We start from the raw sequence: 26804 nt of genomic DNA, 5'->3' as shown, positions 1-26804 counted from the left end.
TTTATCGTTAAATTACTCATTCATTCATAAAATAAATAGAAAATAACTTTATTTGCTATATTTGATTTTAAATTCGTGTCAATAATTGATATAAGCCAAAGGCCAATACGCAAACAAACAGCTTGAGAAATAGCACTGCTTAAAGTTGATCATTGTGCGGTTTTGTAAGTTATTTTACGATAAACTTGAGAAAATTCTAATCATGCTGACTTATAGTTAACATTTCTTGATTTAATTTACGCTATTTTAAGTACATGTAAATAAGTGTATTATGTAGTGGGTGGGGTAATTCACCGTGTTGTGAAATAAAGCTACTGTTGACTGTTGTCCAGTTTACTCATCACAGTATCGCATTAAGTTCCAGTGATATTTTGTGGAAGTATTGTTATAAAATGGACGTACTACCAAGGATCAGCCTCTATGCAATGTATAAACAACATAGTTATATTTCAAGACTATTCATTAAGCTTGTTTGTTTACCTGGGATGCAATCCTGAAATAATGAAATCTGTTGTGAACTACAGAGATTTTTTCCTTCTTTATAAATAACTGGAAAACGAAGATTTTTCAATTAGGAAAAAAAACTACAAATTTCCCAATTGCTGTCGACAATTTTCCGACTTTGAAGGTTTCTAAAAAAAGGTTATAACGTTATACAATTTTCTTTAAAAATAAAAAGTAACATTTATACCTCAGTCAGCAGACAACCTATTTTTCCGCTCATCAGACTGGCGCCCAGCCGATGATCACACAGACACCAGGTCATTTTGTAGCATCGGGCGGCGTCCGGATTAATTTTAAGTCTCACTTTAAATTTTTACCCGACATCAAGCACGGGAAGGAATCAAGTTCAGATCGAAACAACATCGGACGATCAAGGTATTGTTATCGCCTGGTGATCGCCCGACATCAGATTTTTTTAACGTGTATTGGCAAAAGTCAAGGTATTTGCCAGGGGCATATACATCGGCTGGCGACTGTCTGATTGCCGGAGAGCCTGTGCACAATGACCGCCAGAGGCGGAACAGTGCTCGTAATGATACACATACAATAAATCCGATGATTGGCGCATGGCAGGCGATAACTGTGCGTTGATCGTCCAATCTTTTATTATCTCAACTCGATTCCTTCCCGGGCCCGATGTTGGGTAAAATTTTTTGTGATATTAAAAATTAATCCGGATGCTGGCAGATGCTACAAAACATGTACAAAATTACCAGGTGTCCATGCAATCATCGGCTGGGCACCAGGAAATTAATCCTTTTAAACTTGAATTTCCTAATGAAGGTCTTTAATTAAATTAACTTTCTCAGGGACTACAAATGCATAAAAATAGGTATCTATGTGGTAAAGGGTTCAATACGTATCTAAATGGTGAAGGGTTAAGTCTTATCCTCTATCTCTGCATTAAGCAACAGATTTAGTTGGTTAGCTGGTTCTGTTGCTCTTTTTGTTTTAGTTTTAATTAATAAACTGATCAAGATATAAAAACATTCAACTTAGAGACAATGTATTTTCCTTTTTATGTTGTAGATTGAGTTGTAAAGATACTGTTGATGTTAGTATGAGTTACATCGGTTGTCTCGTATCTCTCAACTGTGGGGATGTACTTGGAACATACCAGGGACAAGTGCTGAAAGTTGATAATTCATCTCAGTCTCTCACCCTGCGTAAGCCATTCAGAAATGGTGTGCAGTGTGAATTCCCGGAAGTAACCATCAGGTTCGAAAGTACTATCATTTACATTCATAAACTTATAAATTTATATTTGAATGGCATGTGGCATCATGCAACATGATATGTCGTGTATATGTTTTTCACACACAATATTTCAGTTGAAGAAACACAAAATATATGTTATTTATAGTTTTTCCTGCAAGCAAAATTCGTATTGAAAATAACTGCAATTCATGTCGACACCATTAGTCAACATAACTGAAATGTGGTTTTACCATGAGCTGTTTGCATCATAACTTATACTGTGTTACTGTTTTGTTGTTGTTTTTAAGCCCAGAGATGTTATATACAAGTCATGTACCCGCTATGTATTTTTTTCAGTGCTTGTGACATAAAGGAACTTGCTATTGTCAAGTCTGCCGATGAAGCACAGAAAGTTTTGCCAAAGAATGCAACGCCATCAAAATTGTCAAAGCAGGCTGCAGAATCTTATGACATAGCAGCCTCTCCTGGGAGAATAGCAGAGCCACGAAATGATACAAGTGCAAACTCTAGTAGTCACTCTGTTCATTTACATGACAATGGGTACCACTCGCTGTCAAGTTCAAGCCTGACTGATAGATCATGTCGTGACAACAATGGTACTTATTGTATGGACAAGGGGGCGAGCAATGGGCATGCTAGCCCATTGAATCCGGCCTCTACTCGAGAAAGGAAAGGATCTTTGAATGGATATGGTTATAGAAATAATAATCACAGGTAACTGCTTTCAGGGTTTTTTTTCCACTTTTTGGGAAGATAGCCTATGGCTTTGGAATTGGGAATTTTATCGGCATTTTCATGAAATTGGGAAAATAAATTCATTAGCCTTTTTTCCACACGAAAAGTCCACTGATTAGGGAAAAACTAAATTTGATATAACTCTTTAAAATCATTCATATTTAAAGAAAAAAAATCATATAATACTTTGTTAGATGTAATTGAATTAAAATTGAGATAAAATACACATAAGACTTCTTTCTAAAAAAAAAAATTTTTTTATTTTTTTTTGGAAATTGGGAATTTTTTGCCACATTTTGGGAAAAAAGTATACTTTTTGGGATTGGGAACATAGCTGAATTTCGGCTATAAAATCGGGCCAAAAAAAAACCCTGGCTTTTTAGCAAATTATATGTTCAAAATGTATGCAGACTTCCCAAAAGCTAAAATAAGTGTGAGACATTTGGTTCGACAAGTTTATACTAAAAATTTTGGACTTAGAAAATTGAGTGTATTTGGCAATCTTAAAGGTATTTTGTGGTTTAGATCATTTCCATAAAACGATACATAATGCAAGTATAATGAATAATAAATAAGTTTATTTAAATTGATGTCAATCTAGGATCAGACTGTTTGTAAAATATAAGATTTGATTTGTTTTTTAAGCTTACCTGAGCACAATGTGCTCATGGTGAGCTTCTGTGATCGCCTTTTGTCTGTTGGGCGGCATCAACATTTGTCTTGTTAACACTCTAGAGGCCACATTTATTGCCCGATCTTCATAAAATTTGGTCAGAAGATTCGTCTCAATGGTATCTTGTTATGTTGTGGACACAGTGCAGTATGGAAAATGTTGCAGAATGCGTTAAGATTCTACGGTTTGAGTACGTGGCTTAGCTGACTGTATAATGTTTTCATCACCCATACAAATGTAGCTTGTTTAAATAGAATGTTTAAATAAGCATATTCAGTGATAGGAGGTTGTCATAAGTGACATATGCCTGTGATGACAAACATTCATGACTTGTAAAGATCAGGGAGTTAAAGAAGTTATAGGACATGAAAATGTGTATAATGATCTGTTTTGAATTGCTCTGATATTAGTTTTTTGTGTATTTTTTCGTAAAGAATGTATTCATCATATGGTCGAACAGATTCTTCATTGATAAAACTTGTCGGTCTTGTCCATTGGGTAGTGGGTTTTTGATTAGTCTGTATATTTTGTGACTCTTTATGCACATGCATTAAGCCCTGTTTTTCAAGAAGCACTGTTATTCAGGTATACCTCAGAGGACCCTGTGCAGTACATTAATAGGTACACACCCACCAAGGAGGACAGCTTTAGAGGGCGTGTCAATTCAGGTACAATGAAAAGACATGCATTTGATGTTGCTGGATTTGCACAGATATTATCCTTTCTAATATTTACATAGTAAATATTACATTATTATATTAGTGTGTATTATACCTAATTTTGTAATAACAATGATAGTTAATACAATTCTTGATTGTTAAATGTAAAAAAAACATGTCACTGTGTAGAATTACTCTATTATCAAATCCATCAATATTATTCTTTTTTTTTTCCATTTCACTGTCTTCCCTTCATTTTGCAAGCTAGAAGATTTCTCATTGAAAAATTCCAGATTTTATGGGTACATCACTGTGCCATTATTAGAGCAGCGTTCTAGAAAAACTGGGCTAAAGTGAATTTTCATTTAGAAAAACCCTTATTTAAAAAAATTAATTCAATAGAAGCAGACATTGTCGTCTCTGATAAGCCTGTGCAGACTAAACAGGCTACTCCTTTATGACACTACCCGCATGCATGAAACCCAGTTGTCCTAGAACAAGGCTCATACTTACTTTTTATGCCCCTCTTCGAAGATTGGCTATATTGTTTTGCACATGTCGGTCTGTCCGTCCACCAAATGGTTTGCAGATGATAACTCAAGGACGCTTAGGCCTGGGATCAGGAAAGTTCATAGGTACATTGATCATGACTGGCAGATGACCCCTACTGATTTTCAGGTCACTATGCCAAAGTTCAAGGTCACAGTGACTCAAAACAGTAAATGGTTTCCGGATGATAACTCAAGAACGCTTAAGCCCGGTTATCAGGAAAGTTCATAGGGACATTGGTCATGACTAACAGATGCCCCCTATTGATTTTTAGGTCACTAGTGACTGGTCAAAGGTCAAGGTCACAGTGACTTGAAACAGTAAAATGGTTTCTGGATGATAACTCACAAATGCTTAGGGTTAGGATCAGGAAAGTTCATGGGGACATTGGTCATGACCGACAGATGACCCCTATTGATTTTCAGGACTCTAGGTCAAAGTTCAAGGTCACAGTGACCTGAAGCAGTAAAATGGTTTCTGGATGATAACTCAAGAACGCTTAGGCCTGGTATCAGGAAAGTTAATAGGGACATTGGTCATGACTGGCAGATGACCCCTATTGATTTTCAGTACTCTAGGTCAAAGTTCAAGGTCACAGTGACCTGAAGCAGTAAAATGGTTTCCGGATGATAACTCAAGAACGCTTAAGCACGGGATCAGGAAAGTTCATAGGGACATTGGTCATGACTAACAGATGCCCCCTATTGGTTTTGAGGTCACTAGTGACTGGTCAAAGGTCAAGGTCACAGTGACTTGAAACAGTAAAATGGTTTCTGGATGATAACTCACAAATGCTTAGGGATTAGGATCAGGAAAGTTCATAGGGACATTGGTCATGACCAACAGATGACCCCTATTGATTTTCAGGACTCTAGGTCAAAGTTCAAGGTCACAGTGACCTGAAGCAGTAAAATGGTTTCTGAATGATAACTCAAGAACGCTTAGGCCTGGTATCAGGAAAGTTCATAGGGACATTGGTCATGACAGGCAGATGACCCCTATTGATTTTCCGGTCACTAGGTCAAAGTTCAAGGTTTCAAGATCACAGTGACTCGAAGCAGTCAAATGGTCTCTGGATGATAACTCAAGAACGCTTAAGCCTGGGATCAGGAAAGTTCATAGGGACAATGGTCATGACTGACAGATGATCCCTATTCATTTTCAGGTCACTAGGTCAAAGTTCAAGGTCACAGTGACTCAAATCAGTAAAATGGTTTCCAGATAATAACTCAAGAATACTTAAGCTTGGGATCAGGAAAGATCATAGTGACATTGGTCATGACCGTCAGATGACCCTTATTGACTTTTAGGTCACTAGGTCAAAGTTCAAGTTCACAGTGACTCGAAACAGTAAAATGGTTTCCGGATGATAACTCAAGAACGCTTAAGCCTGGGATCAGGAAAGTTCATAGGGACATTGATCATGACTGACAGATGACCCCTATTGATTTTCAGTACTCTAGGTCAAAGTTCAAGGTCACAGTGACCTGAAGCAGTAAAATGGTTTCCGGATGACAACTCAAGAACGCTTAAGCCCGGGATCAGGAAAGTTCATAGGGACATTGGTCATGACTAACAGATGCCCCCTATTGGTTTTGAGGTCACTAGTGACTGGTCAAAAGTCAAGGTCACAGTGACTTGAAACAGTAAAATGGTTTCTGGATGATAACTCACAAATGCTTAGGGTTAGGATCAGGAAAGTTCAAAGGGACATTGGTCATGACTAACAGATGACCCCTATTGATTTTCAGGACTCTAGGTCAAAGTTCAAGGTCACAGTGACCTGAAGCAGTAAAATGGTTTCCGGATGATAACTCAAGAACGCTTAGGCCTGGTATCAGGAAAGTTCATAGGGACATTGGTCATGACAGGCAGATGACCCCTATTGATTTTCCAGTCACTAGGTCAAAGTTCAAGGTTTCAAGATCACAGTGACTCGAAGCAGTCAAATGGTCTCTGGATGATAACTCAAGAACGCTTAAGCCTGGGATCAGGAAAGTTCATAGGGACATTGGTAATGACTGACAGATGACCCCTATTCATTTTCAGGTCACTAGGTCAAAGTTAAAGGTCACAGTGACTCAAATCAGTAAAATGGTTTCCAGATAATAACTCAAGAATACTTAAGCTTGGGATCAGGAAAGATCATAGTGACATTGGTCATGACCGGCAGATGACCCTTATTGACTTTTAGGTCACTAGGTCAAAGTTCAAGTTCACAGTGACTCGAAACAGTAAAATGGTTTCCGGATGATAACTCAAGAACGCTTAAGCCTGGGATCAGGAAAGTTCATAGGGACATTGATCATGACTGACAGATGACCCCTATTGATTTTCAGTACTCTAGGTCAAAGTTCAAGGTCACAGTGACCTGAAGCAGTAAAATGGTTTCCGGATGATAACTCAAGAAGGCTTAAGCCCGGGATCAGGAAAGTTCATAGGGACATTGGTCATGACTAACAGATGCCCCCTATTGGTTTTGAGGTCACTAGTGACTGGTCAAAAGTCAAGGTCACAGTGACTTGAAACAGTAAAATGGTTTCTGGATGATAACTCACAAATGCTTAGGGTTAGGATCAGGAAAGTTCATAGGGACATTGGTCATGACTAACAGATGACCCCTATTGATTTTCAGGACTCTAGGTCAAAGTTCAAGGTCACAGTGACCTGAAGCAGTAAAATGGTTTCCGGATGATAACTCAAGAACGCTTAGGCCTGGTATCAGGAAAGTTCATAGGGACATTGGTCATGACAGGCAGATGACCCCTATTGATTTTCCAGTCACTAGGTCAAAGTTCAAGGTTTCAAGATCACAGTGACTCGAAGCAGTCAAATGGTCTCTGGATGATAACTCAAGAACGCTTAAGCCTGGGATCAGGAAAGTTCATAGGGACATTGGTAATGACTGACAGATGACCCCTATTCATTTTCAGGTCACTAGGTCAAAGTTCAAGGTCACAGTGACTCAAATCAGTAAAATGGTTTCCAGATAATAACTCAAGAATACTTAAGCTTGGGATCAGGAAAGATCATAGTGACATTGGTCATGACCGGCAGATGACCCTTATTGACTTTTAGGTCACTAGGTCAAAGTTCAAGTTCACAGTGACTCGAAACAGTAAAATGGTTTCCAGATGATAACTCAAGAACGCTTAAGCCTGGGATCAGGAAAGTTCATAGGGACATTGATCATGACTGACAGATGACCCCTATTGATTTTCAGTACTCTAGGTCAAAGACTCTCATCAGCAACTCCATGAGTCAAGCGAGCAATTCTTCTTTAAATTGTCAATCATACTCTGACGTATTCACACAATGGCTGCCACCACAACTGACAGCCCATTTGGGGGGCATGCTTGTTTTACAAACAGCCCTTGTTTAGACTTAGTGTTTAGATGTAGTTGTTGAGCAAGTAGCTCACAGGAAGATAATTTTAGATTGTAATGTAATATCCACTCTGACAGCAACTATGCTTATGAAATCGCATTTCTGATTAACATATTTTATTCAAGGTGACATTCATTGTGAAGACAGTATAACTTTTTGGCAGAAAATATTTGGGTCTCTTTGAAAATTATTTGTTATTATGAAATATTTTCCCTTGAAGGGTTTAAAAAATCACACACACACACATCCAAAATTAAGATTAATATAATGTATATACTAGTATATAGTGGATCTATCCTACATACTCCGGCGTCGGCATGAGTGTTAGTGTGAGCGTGATCGTGAGCGTTGGAATGTTACAGTTTGCGTACCACCTGAAATATTTTCTATGTCCTTTGACATATTGCTTTCATATTTTGCATACTTCTTTAACAACATGACCCCAATTTATAAACAAGAGCAGACAACTGTATCAAGCATTTTGTACAAATTATGTTCCCTTTTTATACTTATAAAATTGAAAATTTGTTTAAGTTTTTTGTTTAGGTTCACTGTATTCCTAAAGTATCGAAGCTATTGCTTTCATACTTGCAGCACTTACTAACTATCATAAGGGGACTGTTCAGGCAAAGTTATGTAACTTTGACTGGTATTTTTGTCAGAATTATGTCCCCTTTTATACTAAGATAATTGAACATTTGGTTAAGTTTTGTGTTTTGGTCCATTTTACTCCTAAAGTATCATAGCTACAGGTATTGTTTTCAGACTTGGAAAACTCGTACACACAATATTTCAGTTTAAGGAACACAAAATATATGTAATTTATAGTTTTTCCTGCAAGCAAAATTCGTATTGAAAATAACTGCAATTCATGTCGACACCATTAGTCAACATAACTGAAATGTGGTTTTACCATGAGCTGTTTGCATCATAACTTATACTGTGTTACTGTTTTGTTGTTTTTAAGCCCAGAGATGTTATATACAAGTTGCATAACTGTTTGGCTTTTAAACGGAATTATGGCCCTTTTTTGTCTTAGTAACTTTGAAAAAATTGTTAAATTTTGTTTTTAGATCCACTTTACTTCTAAAGTATCAAGGCTATTGCTTTCAAACTTCCAATACTTTTGTACTGTCATGAGGGTACTGTACCTGGCAAGTTGAATTTGACCTTGACCTTTGAATTACCTTGACTCTCAAGTTAAAATAAACTATAAATGGCGCGGCAGAGGCCGACGCGTATCCCCACGCCGCATGTTTGACCCAGGGCCCCCCCATGGTTGGTAATGGGTCCATGCATAGTTGAGATTGACCGTATTGTCATAAGAAAAGTTCAGTATCAATTAGAAGTGAATCTGTGTAGAAATGAAGAAATTGTAGTAAAAGACAATTTTGGGTGGGTGTGGCCTATTATGGGCGGGGCGCCCCAGGGTTGGTAAAGGGGCCATACATAGTTGAGATTGACCGCATTGTCATAAGAGATGTTCAGTATCAATTTGAAGTAAATCGGTGTAGGAATGACAAAATTATAGTAAAAGGCAATTTTGGGTTGGCGTGGCCTATGTGGGCGGGGCGCCCCAGGGTTGGTAATGGCGCCATGCATAGTTGAGATTGACTGTATTGTCATAAATGAGGTTCAGTATCAATTTGAAGTGAATCGGTGTAGAAATGAAGATATTATAGTAAAAGGCAATTTTGGGTGGGCGTGGCCTATGTGGGCGGAGCGCCCCAGGGTTGGTTATGGGGCCATGCATAGTTGAGATTAACTGCTTGTCATAAGAGAGGTTCAGTATCAATTTGAAGTGAATCGGTGTACAAATGAAGAAATTATAATAAAAGGCAATTTGGGGTGAGCGTGGCCTATGTGGGTGTGGCCTATTATGGGCAGGGCGCCCCAGTGTTGGTAATGGGCCTTACATAGTTGAGATTGACCATATTGTCATAAGAGAAGTTCAGTATTAATTAGAAGTGAATCGGTGTAGAAATGAATAAATTATAGTAAAAGACAATTTTGGGTGGGTGTGGCCTATTATGGGCGGGGGGCCCCAGGGTTGGTAATGGGGCCTTGCATAGTTGAGATTGACCGTATTGTTATAAGAGATGTTCAGTATCAATTTGAAGTAAATCGGTGTAGAAATGAAGAAATTATAGTAAAAGGCAATTTTGGGTGGACGTGGCCTATGTGGGTGGGGCGCCCCAGGGTTGGTAACGGCGCCATGCATAGTTGAGATTGATCGTATTGTCATAAATCAGGTTCAGTATCAATATGAAGTGAATCGGTGTACAAATGAAGAAATTATAGTAAAAGGCAATTTTGGGTGGGCGTGGCCTATGTGGGCGGGGCGCCCCAGGGTTGGTTATGGGGCCATGCATAGCTGAGATTGACCGTATTGTCATAAGAGAGGTTCAGTATCAATTTGAAGTGAATCGGTGTAGCAATGAAGAAATTATAGTAAAAGGCAATTTTGGGTGGGCGTGGCCTATGTGGCCGGGGCGCCCCAGGGTTGGTAATGGGGCCATGCATAGTTGAGATTTACCTTATTGTCATAAGAGAGGCTCAGTATCAATTTGCAGTAAATTGGTGCAGAAATGAAGAAGTTAATGTAAAATAACATTAAAAAAATGAGTGAAAATCTCTGACCCGGCCCCGTCCCAACCCCCATAACTTTTGACCCAGGGGTCAGATTAAAATTCCGTCACTGTCACCGTCGCACATATGCTCATAGTCTCCGAAAAAAGTGGGGATAATAAATTTTGCTTAAATTGCCATAACTTCTTTATTTATGATCAGATTTGATTCATACTTTGACAAAAAAACACTTACCTGACTTACCACAATGGACTCCACCCAAACCCTCCCCCACGCCCCACCTCAAACCTCCCACCCCCCCAAAAAAAAATTAAATAAATAAATATAAGTTTTCTTTTTTTGAAAGATCATCTAATAAATGACCACCCACCCACCATTATACCCCCCTCTCCATCCCCCCACCCAAAAAGTTTTGTTTTTTTTAAACATGGTAAAAAAAAACACAATTTTTAATTAGCTCGCTGTTTTCGGAGAAATCCGAGGTATTGTCATAGCCAGCTCGTCCGACGTCCGCCGTACGCCGTAGGTGTCGTTCTAAAGCCTTAACATTGGCTCTAAAATCAAAGTGCTTCCACCTACAACTTTGAAACTTCATATGTAGATGCACCTTGATGAGTTCTACACGCCACTACCAATTTTGGGTCACTAGGTCAAAGGTCAAGTTCACTGTGACCTCTTAATATTAAACTTAAACATAGGCTCTAAAATCGAAGTGCTTCCACCTACAACTTTGAAACTTCATATGTAGATGCATCTTGATGAGTTATACACGCCACACCCATTTTTGGGTCACTAGGTCAAAGGTCAAGGTCACTGTGACTTCTAGTATTAAACTTTAACATAAACCTTAACATTTGCTCTAAAATCAAAGTGCATCCACCTACAACTTTGAAACTTCATATGTAGATGCACCTTGATGAGTTCTACACGCCACACCCATTTTTGGGTCAATATCACTGTGACCTATTTAAAAAAAAAAAAACTGACAAGCTTTTGCAGCCGAGCGTGGCACCCGTTATGCGGTGCTCTTGTTATTTATTTGAAGGACCCTCTAACCATCCCACCCAAGCTATTGCTATCAAACTTGAAATAAAATCTTATTAGTTTGTTTTATGTCTTTACAAATTTTTAATAGATTGTGGAAAATATACCTGAACTCAGATTTGCCTATAAAGTACAACTTCTTCAAAACATAAGCGATCAATATGTTTCAATTATGGTCTTATTCCACTTAGAATATGACTATATTACCTTGACCTTATTGACCTTATTGAATATGAACAATTTCCCCATGATGGCTTACGTTATACTGTCAAGCACTCGAATAGTTGAGCGCGCTGTCTTCTGACAGCTCTTGTTATTGTTTGCAGACACAGAAGGCTCGAGTCCCCAGAAGACCAGTGTCCCAAGAAAGATTGAGTTCAAAAAAAGACCAAACAGTAGGCAGGACTGCTTCAGTGCTCCAGTTGATAACATTTTGGACGATTTTGATTTTGAGAAAAATCTAAAATTGTTTGATAAAAAGGCTGTTTATGAAGAGATTGAAAGCAGTAACCCAGATTTGGTGCATATTACCGATAAGAAAACTGATAAGTATCGCCATGATGAAAATATATTGCAATCAAAACCAGTGACTTTTACCCAGATTCAAGTTCCCAGGGATTGTGGAGTACACTACACAACAGGTAAAAATTCCTTAATGACTTGCAAGATCTTGTGGCTTCCTTCCCTTCATTTTGTCATAACCATAGTTAATTGAAAGGTGTGCATCTAAAAAATTAATTCAAGTCATACAGTTTTTTGTTTAACTTTATCAAAACCTTGGGGGTTTTATTCCTCTTGTATGAATTACTGGGTCGGTAAAAAACGACCTCAAGGATCAACACTAAGGTAAATTAGTGGGTAACATACTATTGTTTATTTGCAGAACTTGTGCTGCAAACTAATGATGGAGTTAAATAGCTGTTAAAACTCATTAAATAACTATTGATCATTCTGTTTGATTTCGACTCTTCCTTCATGTAATGAAATGCTATGAAAAACCTTTACAATGCGTGGTTCAAACAAAAAAAGGACACATTTCTCATTCATAGTATCATCTGAATATGTCAGGCTTGATATCTTTTAATTGTGATTTTCCATCTTGTGTACAATTGATAATTACACAAATAACAATTATCTGCAGTAACCATCTGCATACATGTGTTAGAATATTGTGATACACTTACTGTCTTAATTCAAACAACATTAAGCAATCATGTGGTACTTGATGACTTGTTAAAATAAAGTTTTTTATGTAAACAAAGAATGCAAATGGGCCTTGATCTGCGAAGATGGGGCTGAATTCATGTATGTACAGTTTTGTTCCAGATTAGCCAGTGCAGTCTGAAGAGACTGATCATGGACAAAATTTAATGTTAGAATGATGTTTTGTTTTTCAAACAAAGATCCAGTTAAGGTGGAAAGTTTTGTCCCTGATTAGCCAATACTGCACAGGCTCATTGGGGAGGACACACATCCATTAAGCTCCATTTTCCAAGAGTAAGGCTCATATATGAGTCCTGTTCTGAGAAAACTGGGCATAATGCATGTGCGTAAAGTGTTGTCCCAGATTAGCCTGTGCAGTCCACACCGGCTAATCAGGGACAACCTTTTCCGCCTTAATTGGATTTTTGCTAAAAAGAGACTTCATTTAAACGAAAAATGTCATAAAAGCGTCAAGTGTTGTCCCTGATTAGCCTGTGCAGATTGCACTGGCTAATCTGGGACGACACTTTACGCACATGCATTATGCCCATTTTTCTCAGAACACAACTCATATAATAAGTAGGCACCTAGTTACATATTAACAGCAGTCTGACAAGATTATGTTTATTTCAGACTCAGGCTTAATTGTTCCTAGCATAGACTATGAATTGCTTGATAAACTGTATGACTCTGCTGAGGCGTATGGATACTCGTTAGACCGACGTCTGGAAATGGTCGGCCGCTCCTCAAGTGAAATGGTGCTGCAGTTGCTGGGAGGAAGTAGCAGGTTGGAAAAAATTTCTTGTTTGTTGTTCTTTTATTGTATATGAAAGCATAATACACTTGTGTTGTGGGTCATTTTGTGGGGACTCTGACCAGAGCTTATAGTTCTGCCCTGCAATGTAGCAGAACTATGGGCTTTTAGTCCTTAGACAGTTTTGGTTAAAGATTTCATGCAGCATTCAACAACTGAATTTATAACATGACCTACGCTCCAGGAGTGGAATAACGTAATGCTCAATTTTGATTATTACACGGGTGTTATTACACTAGTTATATAACTTTGAAATGACATCATTTTTGTGACGAAATTACGTCATTATTCCATCGAATTTCTTCAGTTAAACTCTTTTACAATGTAAATAAAAAGTGGAAAAAGCATAAAATAAAAAGATAATTTGTTGGTCATATTATAAATAAAATCTTAGATTCGTGGTCATTTTGTATTGAATTTATTAAATTTGTCATCTAAATAAAGATAAAAACTCGGCAAGCCTCGTTTTTATATTTAGATGACTCGTTTAATAAATTCAATACAAAATGACCACTCATGCAAGATCCTATATATCTTCTAATGATATTTAATTTTAACTTAGAACTTGTCTTTTGGGTTTTTATTTAATTAAGGCAGTTCATCAAGACAAATAACTTTAACCTTCTTTTTTGCAGAATTATGCTTTAGACATGCATGTATCTGTATCTTATAGAGATTTAAATATGCAACTTCACCTGTGCCTTCAGGGTGATCATATAAGGTCACTGACCAATGCTCATACCTGTGATCAGTATGTTAGTAGAATGTGCTTTTACTCCTGTTTATACTAACTTATTAAAGTTCTGTTCAAGTTTAGAAATAATTAATTCATGTACCTCTTTGAAGTAGCCTCTATATATTTTCATTCCATTTTCCAATATATCTGATAAAATAATTTCAAGTTACTATAAAACTGAAAATGAACTTAAACAATGAAGGTTGGAAATAATTGAATCTGCTGTGACAGTCTTAAAAACAGGCTTTCTTTAAAATGTGAAATTCGGTAAGACCTTATATGTGCCAGGTTCTGTAAAAACTGGGCTTAATGCATGTTTGAAAGTGTGATGCCAGATAAACCAGTGCAGTTTGCACATGCTAATCAGAGATGACACTTTCTGCTTTATGGATTTTTTTGTTTAAAGGAATGATCTTTTAAACAAAAAACAAGTTAAGGCCGAAAGTGTCCTCCCTGATTAGCCTGTGTCCACAAACTAATCTGGGACAACACTTTACACATGTGCATTAATCTGGGACAACACTTTAAACATGTGCTTTAATCTGGGACAACACTTCACACATGTGCATTAATCTGGAACAAAACTTTTCACATGATCTGGGACAACACTTTACACATGTGCATTATTCTGGGACAACACTTTACACATGTGCATTAATCTGGGACAACACTTTACACATGTGCATTAATCTTGGACAACACTTTACACATGTGCATTAATCTGGGACAACACTTTACACATGTGCATTAATCTGGGACAACACTTTACACATGTGCATTAATCTGGGACAACACTTTACACATGTGCATTAATCTGGGACAACACTTTACACATGTGCATTAATCTGGGACAACACTTTATACAAGTGCATTAATCTGGGACAACACTTTACACATGTGCATTAATCTGGGACAACACTTTACACATGTGCATTAATCTGGGACAACACTTTACACATGTTCATTAATCTGGGACAACACTTTACACATGTGCATTAATCTGGGACAACACTTAACACATGTGCATTAATCTGGGACAACACTTTACACATGTGCATTAATCTAGGACAACACTTTACACATGTGCATGAATCTGGGACAACACTTAACACATGTGCATTAATCTGGACAACACTTTACACATGTGCATTAATCTGGGACAGCACTTTAAACATGTGCATTAATCTGGGAACAACACTTTACACATGTGCATTAATCTGGAACAAAACTTTGCACATAATCTGGGACAACACTTTACACATGTGCATTAATCTGAGACAACACTTTACACATGTGCATTCATCTGAGACAACACTTTACACATGTGCATTAATCTTGGACAACACTTTACACATGTGCATTAATCTGGGACAACACTTACACATGTGCATTAATCTGGGACAGCACTTTACACATGTACATTAATCTGGGACAACACTTAACACATGTGCATTAATCTGGGACAACACTTTATACATATGCATTAATCTGGGACAACATTTACACATGTGCATTAATCTGGGACAACACTTTACACATGTGCATTAATCTGGGACAACACTTAACACATGTGCATTAATCTGGGACAACACTTTACACATGTGCATTAATCTGGGACAACACTTTATACATGTGCATTAATCTGGGACAACACTTACACATGTGCATTAATCTGGGACAACACTTTACACATGTGCATTAATCTGGGACAACACTTTACACATGTGCATTAATCTGGGACAACACTTTACACATGTGCATTAATCTGGGACAACACTTTACACATGTGCATTAATCTTGGACAACACTTTACACATGTGCATTAATCTGGGACAACACTTTACACATGTGCATTAATCTGGGACAACACTTTATACATATGCATTAATCTGGGACAACATTTACACATGTGCATTAATCTGGGACAACACTTTACACATGTGCATTAATCTGGGACAACACTTTACACATGTGCATTAATCTGGGACAACACTTTACACATGTGCATTAATCTGGGACAACACTTTACACATGTGCATTAATCTGGGACAACACTTTACACATGTGCATTAATCTGGGACAACCATTTACACATGTGCATTAATCTGGGACAACACTTTACACATGTGCATTAATCCCACCTTACCAGAAGAAGGCTAATTTGTGTCTTTTTCTGTGAAAGCTGGTCATCATGCATGTGCGTAAAGTGTCGTCCCAGATTAGCCTGTGCAGTCCACACAGGCTAATCAGGGACGACACTTTCTGCCTAAACTAGATTTTCGGTAACGAGGGACTTACTTGAAATTGAAAGAAGACATAAAAGCGGAAAGTGTCGTCCCTGACTAGCCTGTGCGGACGGCACAGGCTAATCTGGGACGACCCTTTACGCACATGAATTAAGCCCAGTTTTCTCTGAACAAGACACATATAATTTTGCCTTCTTTGCCTGGTCAGACTGAACCCCCAGAACGGTCACCAGCTGCCTACAGTGCTTGTGCTGTGTGGGCCCCATGTACAGGGTGCCCAGGGCCTAGCCTGTGCACGCCACCTCCTGAACCATGGCGTGCGCACCTTTGTGTTCCTACCAAACTTTCTACGCATGATCCCGTGCGTGGAGCTAGAGCTACGCCTTTATGAGATGTGCAGTGGAAAGCGATATAGCATGGATAAAGGTGTGTTATTGAGATTACATCATCAGTGTCCCAGATATTTTGTGCCCTTTGTGCAAATCATGGTTTTATCTTACTTGAGCACAATATTCTCATAGCGCTCTTTTGTAATCATTTGTTGTCTGTTGTCATCATTTACTTTGTAAGAAATATAAAGGCCACTTTTATTGTCAAATTTTCATGAAAATGTATCAGACTTTTGCCACAATAATGATATCTCAGCCATGTTTTAAACGGGTCAGGTGGGGTTTATAACTAGGTCACCAGGTCAAATGAAAAAACACGCTTATAAACACTCTATAAGTCACACTGTTTTGTAACACACAACTTTCTTAAACCATTTGCTAAACAGGGCATAGGGCACTTTGCCTAATATGGCTATAGTAAAAGTCACATTTTTTGCCCCCAAATGGTTCTAGTAAGTTACAAAACATTGCCACTTGGAGTGTTGCAGTTTTCCTATATGGTTGTAGTGAAATGTAAACACTTTAGAAGTAACATATCTTGTCTGAACATGTACTACACATGTAATTATATATTGGTAAGTTTCTTACTGCTTCGGGTACGTTGAATACCATGGCCGTCTAGGGGCAGAGCAATTTGTATTATATGGCTGTAGTGAAACCGTGTATTCAGTGTAAACATCACACCTGGTCCATTCTTTATGAAAGTGCTCCTCACATTTGTTCTTTTGATATCTTGGCCAAGTTTGTAAATTATTCCAGTCAGAACAACATTACTACCAGAGAAAAGTAGTTTTCATGATATGGATATAGTGAAACCTTGTACAATACCCGGTACATGGAAATCGTAATACTTTTCCAATCTTCATCAATCATGAAGCTTTCTCAGGATTTTTGTGCAAATTATATCTTTTCCAAGTTCAACATATTCGGTCTTCTAGAAAATATTTCCGCCAGGAGGCAAAGCAGCTTTATCAAGCTGGTATATGGTTCCTGTTGGGAAACATGGCCACCATGGGTGGGGCAGTTCTTCTTGTGTGTCTTAAGCGAAACCTTGCATACACTCTCAAAGCTTAAGTTTTTGCCCAATTAGCTTGGTACTTGATCAGAATCATTTCTTTTATCTCAACCAAGTTCATGAAAGGTTACATATAAAAAAGAAAGAACCTTTATTGCACAAATATACCATTTTCCAAACCTGCTCATGACAGGTCAATTCCATGAGGTCTCAGGCCAGAGACTTGGGGCGTTTGGCCATTCTGTACATGCAATATAATGTCGATACAGTTATGTTTGGGCTGCTTAAGCAATTAAAGTTGAATGGCATTTCAGACCAGGAATTTAAATTAAGATGTTATTTGTGCAATTTGTATAAAGTTTATATGCTTTACAAAATATTATTACAAATGTATATAATTTCAGTTTATATTAACTTTAATTAAAAAATTTATTTGGATAACTAAATTACAAAACAGATACATGTAAGACAATCACATTTTTAGCGAGGCTGTTTTCGAAGAAAACCCGAGCTATTGTCATAGCCAGCTCGTTGTCCGCCTTCCGCCGTATGCGTCGTGCTAAAACCTTAACATTGGCCATAACTTTTTAAATATTGAAGATAGCACCTTGATATTTGGCATGCATGTGTATCTCATGGAGCTGCACATTTTGAGTGGTAAAATTTCAAGGTGAACATCATCCTTCAAGGTCTAGGGTCGAAAAAACAAAGTCAAGGGAAGTAATAAGCTTTAAATGGACATAGTTATCTGACCTGCCCACATATATATTTTTGTTAAATAAATCAAAGCAGCGCAGTAGGCGGCATTGTGTTTCTGACAAACACATTGTGGTAAAAGGTCAAGGTCATCCTTTACGGTCTATGGTAAAAAATACAGATTTAAGGGAAGTAATAAGCTTTAAAAAGGGAGAAAATTATTCAATATTGAACATAGCCACTTTATATATTTGGCATGCGTGTGTATCTCATGGAGCTGCACATTTTGAGTGGTGAATCTACAGTCACGGTAGTGGCTTTTAATTATTTGCTACTAAAAATAGAGATTTGTTACAGACAATTATTTTCAAGGGAAGTAATTTATATAATTATAAATCTCATATTATATACATTTGTATTTCCTTACCAAGAATTGAAGTTCTTTTCACAGTTACTGTACAGATTTATTATTTTGATTATTTATAACCCAAATGATTGATTTGTCAAAGTTTTTCTATAATTATATAATTATTATTTCTTTGATGTCCATAGATACATGATCAACTCTGGCTATGATCTCTTTTAAACCACAGGCCTTGGTTTTCAGTGATGTCTGACATGGTCATAATTGACTGTGAGACCCTCCCCCCCCCCCCCCCCCCCCCCCCATCCCCCGGTTGGATTGGACAAAATTCAAGGGAAGTATAACCTTTAAAGGGAGATGATTTCTATACCTGCCAAATGATAAATAGAAAGGTTATTTCAATGCGGCGCAGTAGGGGGGCATTGTGTTTATGACAAACACATCTCTTGTTGGGTCACTAGGTCAAAGGTCAAGGTCACTGTGACCTCTAAAAAAAAACAAAAAAAAAATTCTGACAAGTTTTCGCAGCTTGGCACCCGTTATGCTGTGCTCTTGTTAAAAAATGCTTCATTCATCGCAAAATTTAATGGGCTTAATCTCCGCCTACAGAACGGCACCATACAGTTATTGACTGTAGCTTAGGAAGAATTGTGCCAGATTTTTTGGCAAAATGGCATGGGCTTTGTACACTGTAGAAGAACACTGCTTAAGTGTATATGTGTCATGAGTTTAACAGGCCATTGTGACACAAGATAGGCTTTCACTGCATGCAATGTCCATCTGCTGCAGTTAACAAATAAAAATGAATTTATAAAATGCAAACTTGCCCCCAAGAGGTTTTTATTAGCAAAACACTAGTTTTTGGTTCTCAATGCATGTTAATTGAATATTTCAAGTTCCCCATTTATGTTGTGCTTAAATAACTTAATTCTCAGTTACTGTAAAATTTGCGCAAGATAAAAACAAGTTAACACAAAACAATGTTTTGCATGTTTCACATGTTTTTAACTTCTGTTTTGTTTTGCAGATATCCCTACTTGTTCAATTGACATGATCATCAACTGCATGGACAGCCATGAAAACTCCTTTCTGAAAGACCAAGCCTGGTACCAGACCCATGTGAGGTGGATCGGGCAGAGCAGGGCACCAGTCTTCACCATTGATCCTCCAATAGAAACGGTGGACATTGTTCCAAAGTGGTGTTTGTATCCTGTGCTCCCATTGGCTAGAATTGACAACACCTCTCAGGTGTATCTTTGTGACCTTGGCTTGCCCAAAAATGTGTTCAAAAGTGCTGGTATCAAATACCGATCACCATTCGGTCACAAGTTCATTATTCCTTTGCATAGACAAACCTAAAACTGATATGTCACAAGAACAAGAACACTTAACTGAAGGTAAATTGTTCATATGCATAGAATATTTTGGTGGTCGCAAAAAGACAGATAGCGTAAAGCTGATAGGCCTTTAAATAGCCTGCAGAATGTCATGTTTAGGAAATTATATTTAGAGTATGTCATGCAATTCAAATAATGTTGAAAGATAATTCTTAATAGTGTATTACAGTACACGTTTTGTGCATTTTATTTGTTTTGATAAATTCATTTTTTCGTAGCTATGTTGAATATTTTAATCATAAACTAGATCCAACACATGTAATAGCATGGAAGCAGATCTTTGCTTTAAACAAATATGTCTAGTTATTTAAATCCCTTGTATGAAGTGTCGTAAATCATATGAATCGATTTTAGAGAAGTATCAAACTTGAGATTTTGAAAGGGTTTATTTGCAATCTATTGTATTGTTTTGCAGACTAACACAACAATATGTCTGTAGATAAAAAGCATGATGCAAATTAATGATTTATTCTTGGTGTATCTATACTTAATTATAGATTTTAAGTTGTTCCAATTAGATCTGTCTTAATTTTTAGCTCCACTGGCCAGAGGCCAGCGGGCCTTATGTCATGGTCCTATGTCTGTTGTGCGTGCGTGCGTCCGTCCGTGCGTGTGCCCGTGTGTGCGTGCGTTAACTTTTTCTTTAAACATCTTCTTCTCCTAAACTTACAAGTCCAATTCCGATTAAAACTATCTCAAAATGCCCCTGGGGTCAAATTTGTCCCCGCCCCGGGGTCAATAAATTGAACATATGCATATATAAAGCCTATTTTGTGCAAACTTTAAAAATATTCTTGTCGATAACCATTGGGCCTAGTGCTACCACATTTGGTATGTAGTGACATTTAATAGTTCTCTACTATGTTTGTTCAAATTATGCCCCCGGGGTCAAATTTGACCCTTCCCCGGGGGTCACAAAAATGAACATATGCTTATATAAAGCCTCTTTTGTGCAAACTTAAAAAACTTTCTGCCCATAACTGTGGGGCCTAGGGCTACCAAATTTGGTATGTAGTGACATCTTATAGTTCTCTACCAAGTTTGTTCAAATTATGCCCCTGGGGCCAAATTTATCCCTTGAAGTGTCCCATTAAAAGTTGTTCAAGAAAATTTGATTGGTCAAAAAACATGGCCACAGGAAGTCGTTGAACTTTGCATGTTTATGCATTTTTGCTATTTATTCATTATGGGATGAATAAACTATTTTCTTCTCATACTAAAAGTTTATCAAAATACACTTGGAAAAACTTTTTAATTATAAGAGATAATGCATACATGTCGAGCATGAAAGGTAGACCAACATGTTAACAATCCATAAATGTTAACTCTTTACCAAACAACACATTTTAGACTGCCCCAAATTAAAAGAGATTGCAGATGAGAAATAATATTGTAAAGACTATTTAGGTGATCTTCGTCATAAGGTATTTTGCATATGTCATGAAACTATATAAGTAACAGAAACTTTGAAACCCACAAACACTTTTTGGAATTTTTGAAAAAGATTCATGATGGAATGTAGGACTTTTCATTAATCTTGTAGAACATGCGTAGATTTGATCTTCAGCATCTAACAATATGTGAAATAGAAAGAACGACAATATCTTTTGGAGAGATAAATGTACCTACGTTGTAAGCAAAGGACCTGTGCGACAATACCCGGGCTTTTTAGTCTGTTTAGTTTACACCGTAGTAGCGTTTTCCATATATAAAAATGCTTGACCTTCCAACTTTAAGCGCCCAGTGGGACGAGGGATAGAAAGAGAAAGTCACATATGCTCGAGTACATTTCAACCCATGTGCATTGCACGCTTTTTTCACATAAAAAAAACAGTGGAGCGATTACAGGGCCATCATGGCCCTCTTGTTTTAAAAATGGAGAAAAAACATGACTAATCTGAACAAGATGATATATTGCCGTTTTGCATACGTCATAAGGTGGCAACGATTTGCTCATTGTAACCATAGAGGCCACAGTTTTGCTTTAATATTGGGGAAACTTGGTCAGAATATTAATGACAATGTGGTGGCCAAGTTTAAATTGGTATGGTAGGGTCAAAAACTAGGTAACCAGATAAATTAATATTAAATCCTTATTACCTTACAAGCCTTATTTATGATTATATCTTTATTAAACTTGGTCAGACTGTCAATGAATACAATAGCTTGGCCAAGCTCAAAGTAACTTCATATGGAGTCAAAAACTGGGTAAATTGGTAAAATGTTATAAATGCCACATGTGTGTCCTTATTGTGAGGAAACTTGATTTGAATATTTGTCTTGACAATATATATGTCACGATTAAACCTTGGTCCAAAGGTTTTATTATAGAAAAAGCTTGGTAAAACTATTGAAGCCATGTGTATTGCCCAATCTTCTTAAACATTCTGAATATTTGTTGTGAGGATTTCTCTGCCAAGTTGGATATGGTTGCCATGATTCTGGGCAGTTTTTCGTTATCTGGCCATAGTAAAACTTTTTTTTTTAACTTTCTAGAAATCACAATTTGTAACTCTTCATGAAACTTCAAAAACATGGCAGCCATGTGTTGAGGGAGTATTATTGTGAGCCCAAGTGAACACTACTGGCTCAGAACAGTTAAGTTCTTAGGGGTCTAAGGTTAGCGCCCAAGTGCCTTGGGCCTTCTTGTATTTTATGTGAAGTTATTATCAGGTGAAACATGTGACTTTGTATTTGATATCTCATTAGACCATGTTTATATACACAAACATGAATCTGTTCAAGAAATAATTGTGGTAAAGATATGATGATTCATCTTGTTTTAATTTTCTTTAGAGATTTTTAGCTCGGCTGTTTTAGGAGAAAACCCAAGATATTGTCATAGCCAGCTCATTGTCCGGCGTCTGCCGCCCACCTTGCTAAAACCTTAACATTGGCTCTAAAATCACAGTGCTTCCACCTACAACTTTGAAACTTCATATGTATATGCACCTTGATGAGTTCTACATGCCACACTCATTTTTGGGTCACTAGGTCAAAGGTCAAGGTCACTGTTACCTCTTAAAAAATCTGACAAGCTTTTATTTATTCAAAATTGCACCCGCAGCCGAGGGTTGGCACCCGTTATGCGGTGCTCTTGTTTAAATTGTATTTTAAGCATGTCTTTATGTAAAAGTATTGTTGTATACAAGCAGAGATAGATTTATTGTGCATATGATGAAACTCATGAAATCTGAGCTTTTCACATGTATAGTGCATAAAGTGTGGTAAACATTTGCTTTCTTGATTTTTATTTGATAATTTGTGCTGTGTGTTATATCCTTCACACAATCATAATTAATATAAATGTTTTCATGAATAGAATAAGCCAAAATGATGATTTTAAGATCTTGTTCATGTTCAACAATGACATTTGTGGGGGAATTTGCCAAACAGCACATTGACCATCAAAATCCTATGTCATATGGGTGTGATATTTTATGAAATGCAGGTTTTGTGGCAGAAAAGCTAAGGACCATTGACATGTAGAAGATGTGATATTCCGTTCATCAATTGAGCAGCTCTCTATGAAAACTGGGTGTAATTCATGTGCGTAAAAGTGTCGTCCTATATCAGCCTGTGGAGTATGCACAGGCTAATCAGGGACAACACTTAGGGTTTTATGGAAGTTTTCATTGAAAGGAAGTCCATTCTAAATGAAAACGTAAAGCCAAAAAATTATCCTTGATTAGTTTGTTCAAACTGCACAGGCCAATCTGGGATGACACATTTATTAAGCCCAGTTCTACCAGAGGACAGCTCAATGTTTTTGTTAACAAGTCAGCCTGTGTTTACATCGTAGTTCATATATCTGTGATACATGAAATTGTCTGGTTTTAAAGCAGGTGTACATGTATTTTCATATTGTCTTTTAACTTGTGCTAATTGTAAATGGGCATTTTAACATTGTTTTTATGTCAAATACATGGAGTAATAGGCTTGTTTTGAGTGAAAGATATTTTATTGTTCTTTAAGTATTTTCGTATTTTTTTTAAAGTTTGAATCATTGTATAAACAAAAGTACATGTATTTTAAGGTGCTTAGTTAGAAAAGCGATGTCTTTGAGTTTTGATAATTAAAATGAGAAAATTTGACATATGAAAGGCTGTTAAAAAAAGAAGTCTACATTATAATATGTTTATATTCAATTTTTAAATTTTAACTTTTTATCCTTTTGACTGCACGAGCATAATGTGTATAATTTGAGTCATTCTTTAACGACCTTTAAGATTGGCAAGCAGTTAAACAGATGGTGGAATCGTGGTTGTACTAAACCATAATACTTGCTGTGATGATGGTGGAATCAAAGGAGAAATTCTAATGGGGTGGGATTATTGCACCTTGCAGCTTATTTCACTCTGTTTATTTCCCTTGGATGGTTTACCAATAGTTCTAAACTGGACTACTTGTAGATCCGTTTATTTAACCCTTTCCCACTCAGAAGCAAAGTGAAAATGGCTTTTGCAACCTGCATAAAACCAGAACAGCCAGCGATTAACTCGCAGTCTGTTCAGGTCTTATGCTGTTTGCTGCTCATCAGTATCTAAGGGTCGGAAATAAAGCCTTTAAAACTGTAATAAAGAAAGAAAGGTCTTTAAATAGAACTTTCTGAGGGACTACAAATGCGTAAAAATATGTATCTAAGTGGTAAAGAGTTAAAAGTGAAGATTCTGTTGAGTTCAGAGTAAGGTGTGTGTGTGGGGGGGGTATTTTCTTCCACATAGACATGATCAAAATCACAACCCTGGTTCTCAGAAAGACCACCTGATTTGGTTTAATAAAGGTTAGATTTGATAGCTTGAGCCTATTCCAATATTTTGAGTACTTAGGGATATAGTACATGCTCAATTTTCATCCTCAATATGTAGTACAGTCATGTGACCCTGAAACATGATAACGCCTTTTGCAAAAAGTATGTTGAAATTATATGCTGAACCATTCCCATCTTATTCGTAAAGAATTATTATTTGTGTCTTTAAATTGACTACTGACATTTATTTAAATATTATCTATTCATTCAATTAATATTTTGCAATGATTCCTTTTTGTCCCCTACCGGTTTCACCGGAGGGGACTTATGGTTTGCGCTCTGTGTGTCTGTCTGTGAGTCAGTCACACTTTTCTGGATCCTGCGATAACTTTAAAAGTTCTTCATATATTTTCATGAAACTTGAAACATGGATAGATGGCATTATGCAAGTTATTTCATTTTCTTTCTACGTCAAAAATTCTGGTTGCTATGGCAACAAATATATATATAAATTCTGACAATGGTGGAGCCGGTAGTGGACATATATTGCTTGGCAATAGTCTTGTTTATATGTGCTTTCAATGTTTTGTATAAATACTGTTTTCTCTTATGTTAAATGGAAGTGTTATAACTATTGAAGGGTTCATAATTATTATGTATCCCAAGTTTGGCATAGTGTTAACAAGATTGGGAAAACTGGTGTTCAACATAAAAGATACAAGCATATATTGTAGTAATTTGTTTATTTTATGTGAATGCACAGGGGGGCGGGGGGATTAATGTGGCCTTCCATCATATAATTTGGTATGCAGTTTCTGATGATAATAGAGAGATGCCTATCTACTTTTAGATCAACAGGTCCTATGTCAGTGAATGGCTTGTTACATCAAAACCATTTTATGCTTGAATCATTTTGTTTTCCCCTTCTTAAGATGGTTATGGCTAACAATATTGCAATTAAATGCGTATCTAAGTGCTAAAGGTTTTAATGCATATTTAAGTGGAAAAGGGTTAAATACGTATCTAAGTGGGAAAGGGTTAAGTATGCTGGTTACTAGGGTAGAAAAGGTAAGACGCCTATTTAAATCACCCTGTCAAAGGTCAAGGTCACATGGGACTGTAACATCAAAATTGTTTCCATACAAAATCTAGGCCAGGCTTTAACATAAGATCATATACAATATAAACTGTGTTAGTATAGGAAGGGAGACTCTTATCAATTTTGAAATAAATGTTCATGAGCTTGCAATAATAACAATTGATCAGATTATGATTGGACTTCAAGTTGGGGGCATGCATGTTGTACAAACATTTTTGTTAATATTTTGGTTGGTGATTGTTACAATTATGGTTATAAAAAATGTTTTAGATGTTGGCAAGAGGGTGTTGAAACATCAATTCTTAGTGTACAAATAACCTTTGTTCCGATTTCTAGAATATCCAAACATACTTCTTGATATTTCAAGTATAGTTTTGTTAAATGATAGAACAAACAATTGCAATTCTATCAAGCAACACCCTCTTGATCTTTCTTTATTTTCTGTATTTTGAATCTACAATATTTTATTTATATTTTTACGTAAAACAATTTTAAAGCAATTCAGTTTTATTGAAACACAAATGAAGACCATAGTGTTATTGAAAATAAACAAAATAAAATGAGTTGTATGCGTTGTTTATATCTTCAAGAAGTTACCTTTACTAGATTATGTTGATATCAAGTACAGCAGCTTTCTTTCAAACGTTAAAACTTTTCCTGCTGAGCTACACATAGGAGATTACCATAATTTATCATTCTAGGAGGTGATGATTTTCATAGACTAAACTATGGATACG

General features: G+C 36.9%; 1 protein-coding gene and 1 long non-coding RNA gene across 2 annotated transcripts; both read left to right on the top strand.

Moving 5' to 3' along the window:
• The first annotated feature begins 79 nt into the window (after positions 1–79).
• Positions 80–26630, top strand: LOC127876609 (enhancer of mRNA-decapping protein 3-like). Its single transcript, XM_052421954.1, has 8 exons — positions 80–164; positions 1534–1722; positions 2059–2436; positions 3716–3798; positions 11685–11999; positions 13195–13348; positions 16566–16783; positions 19849–26630. The coding sequence occupies exons 2-8, from the start codon at positions 1565–1567 to the stop codon at positions 20178–20180; spliced, it is 1638 nt and encodes a 545-aa protein (XP_052277914.1). The 5' UTR covers positions 80–164; positions 1534–1564; the 3' UTR covers positions 20181–26630.
• On the top strand, positions 5172–7889 carry LOC127876619 (uncharacterized). The gene is made up of 3 exons (XR_008047969.1): positions 5172–5371; positions 6264–6685; positions 7570–7889. It is a non-coding gene; the product is annotated as an uncharacterized LOC127876619 (long non-coding RNA).
• Positions 26631–26804: the final 174 nt, after the last annotated feature.

Source organism: Dreissena polymorpha, chromosome 4, assembly GCF_020536995.1.
Source record: "Dreissena polymorpha isolate Duluth1 chromosome 4, UMN_Dpol_1.0, whole genome shotgun sequence".
NCBI classification, from domain to species: Eukaryota; Metazoa; Mollusca; class Bivalvia; order Myida; family Dreissenidae; genus Dreissena; species Dreissena polymorpha.
Note: the sequence above shows the minus strand (reverse complement) of the source record. Positions and strands in the feature narration are given on the sequence as shown.

Coding starts and splice junctions, on each gene's coding strand:
- LOC127876609 (XM_052421954.1), top strand. CDS start 1,565: ATGAGTTACATCGGTTGTCTCGTATCTCTCAACTGTGGGGATGTACTT. Junction 1,723..2,058: donor TTCCCGGAAGTAACCATCAG/GTTCGAAAGTAC, acceptor TATTTTTTTCAG/TGCTTGTGACATAAAGGAAC. Junction 2,437..3,715: donor TATAGAAATAATAATCACAG/GTAACTGCTTTC, acceptor ACTGTTATTCAG/GTATACCTCAGAGGACCCTG.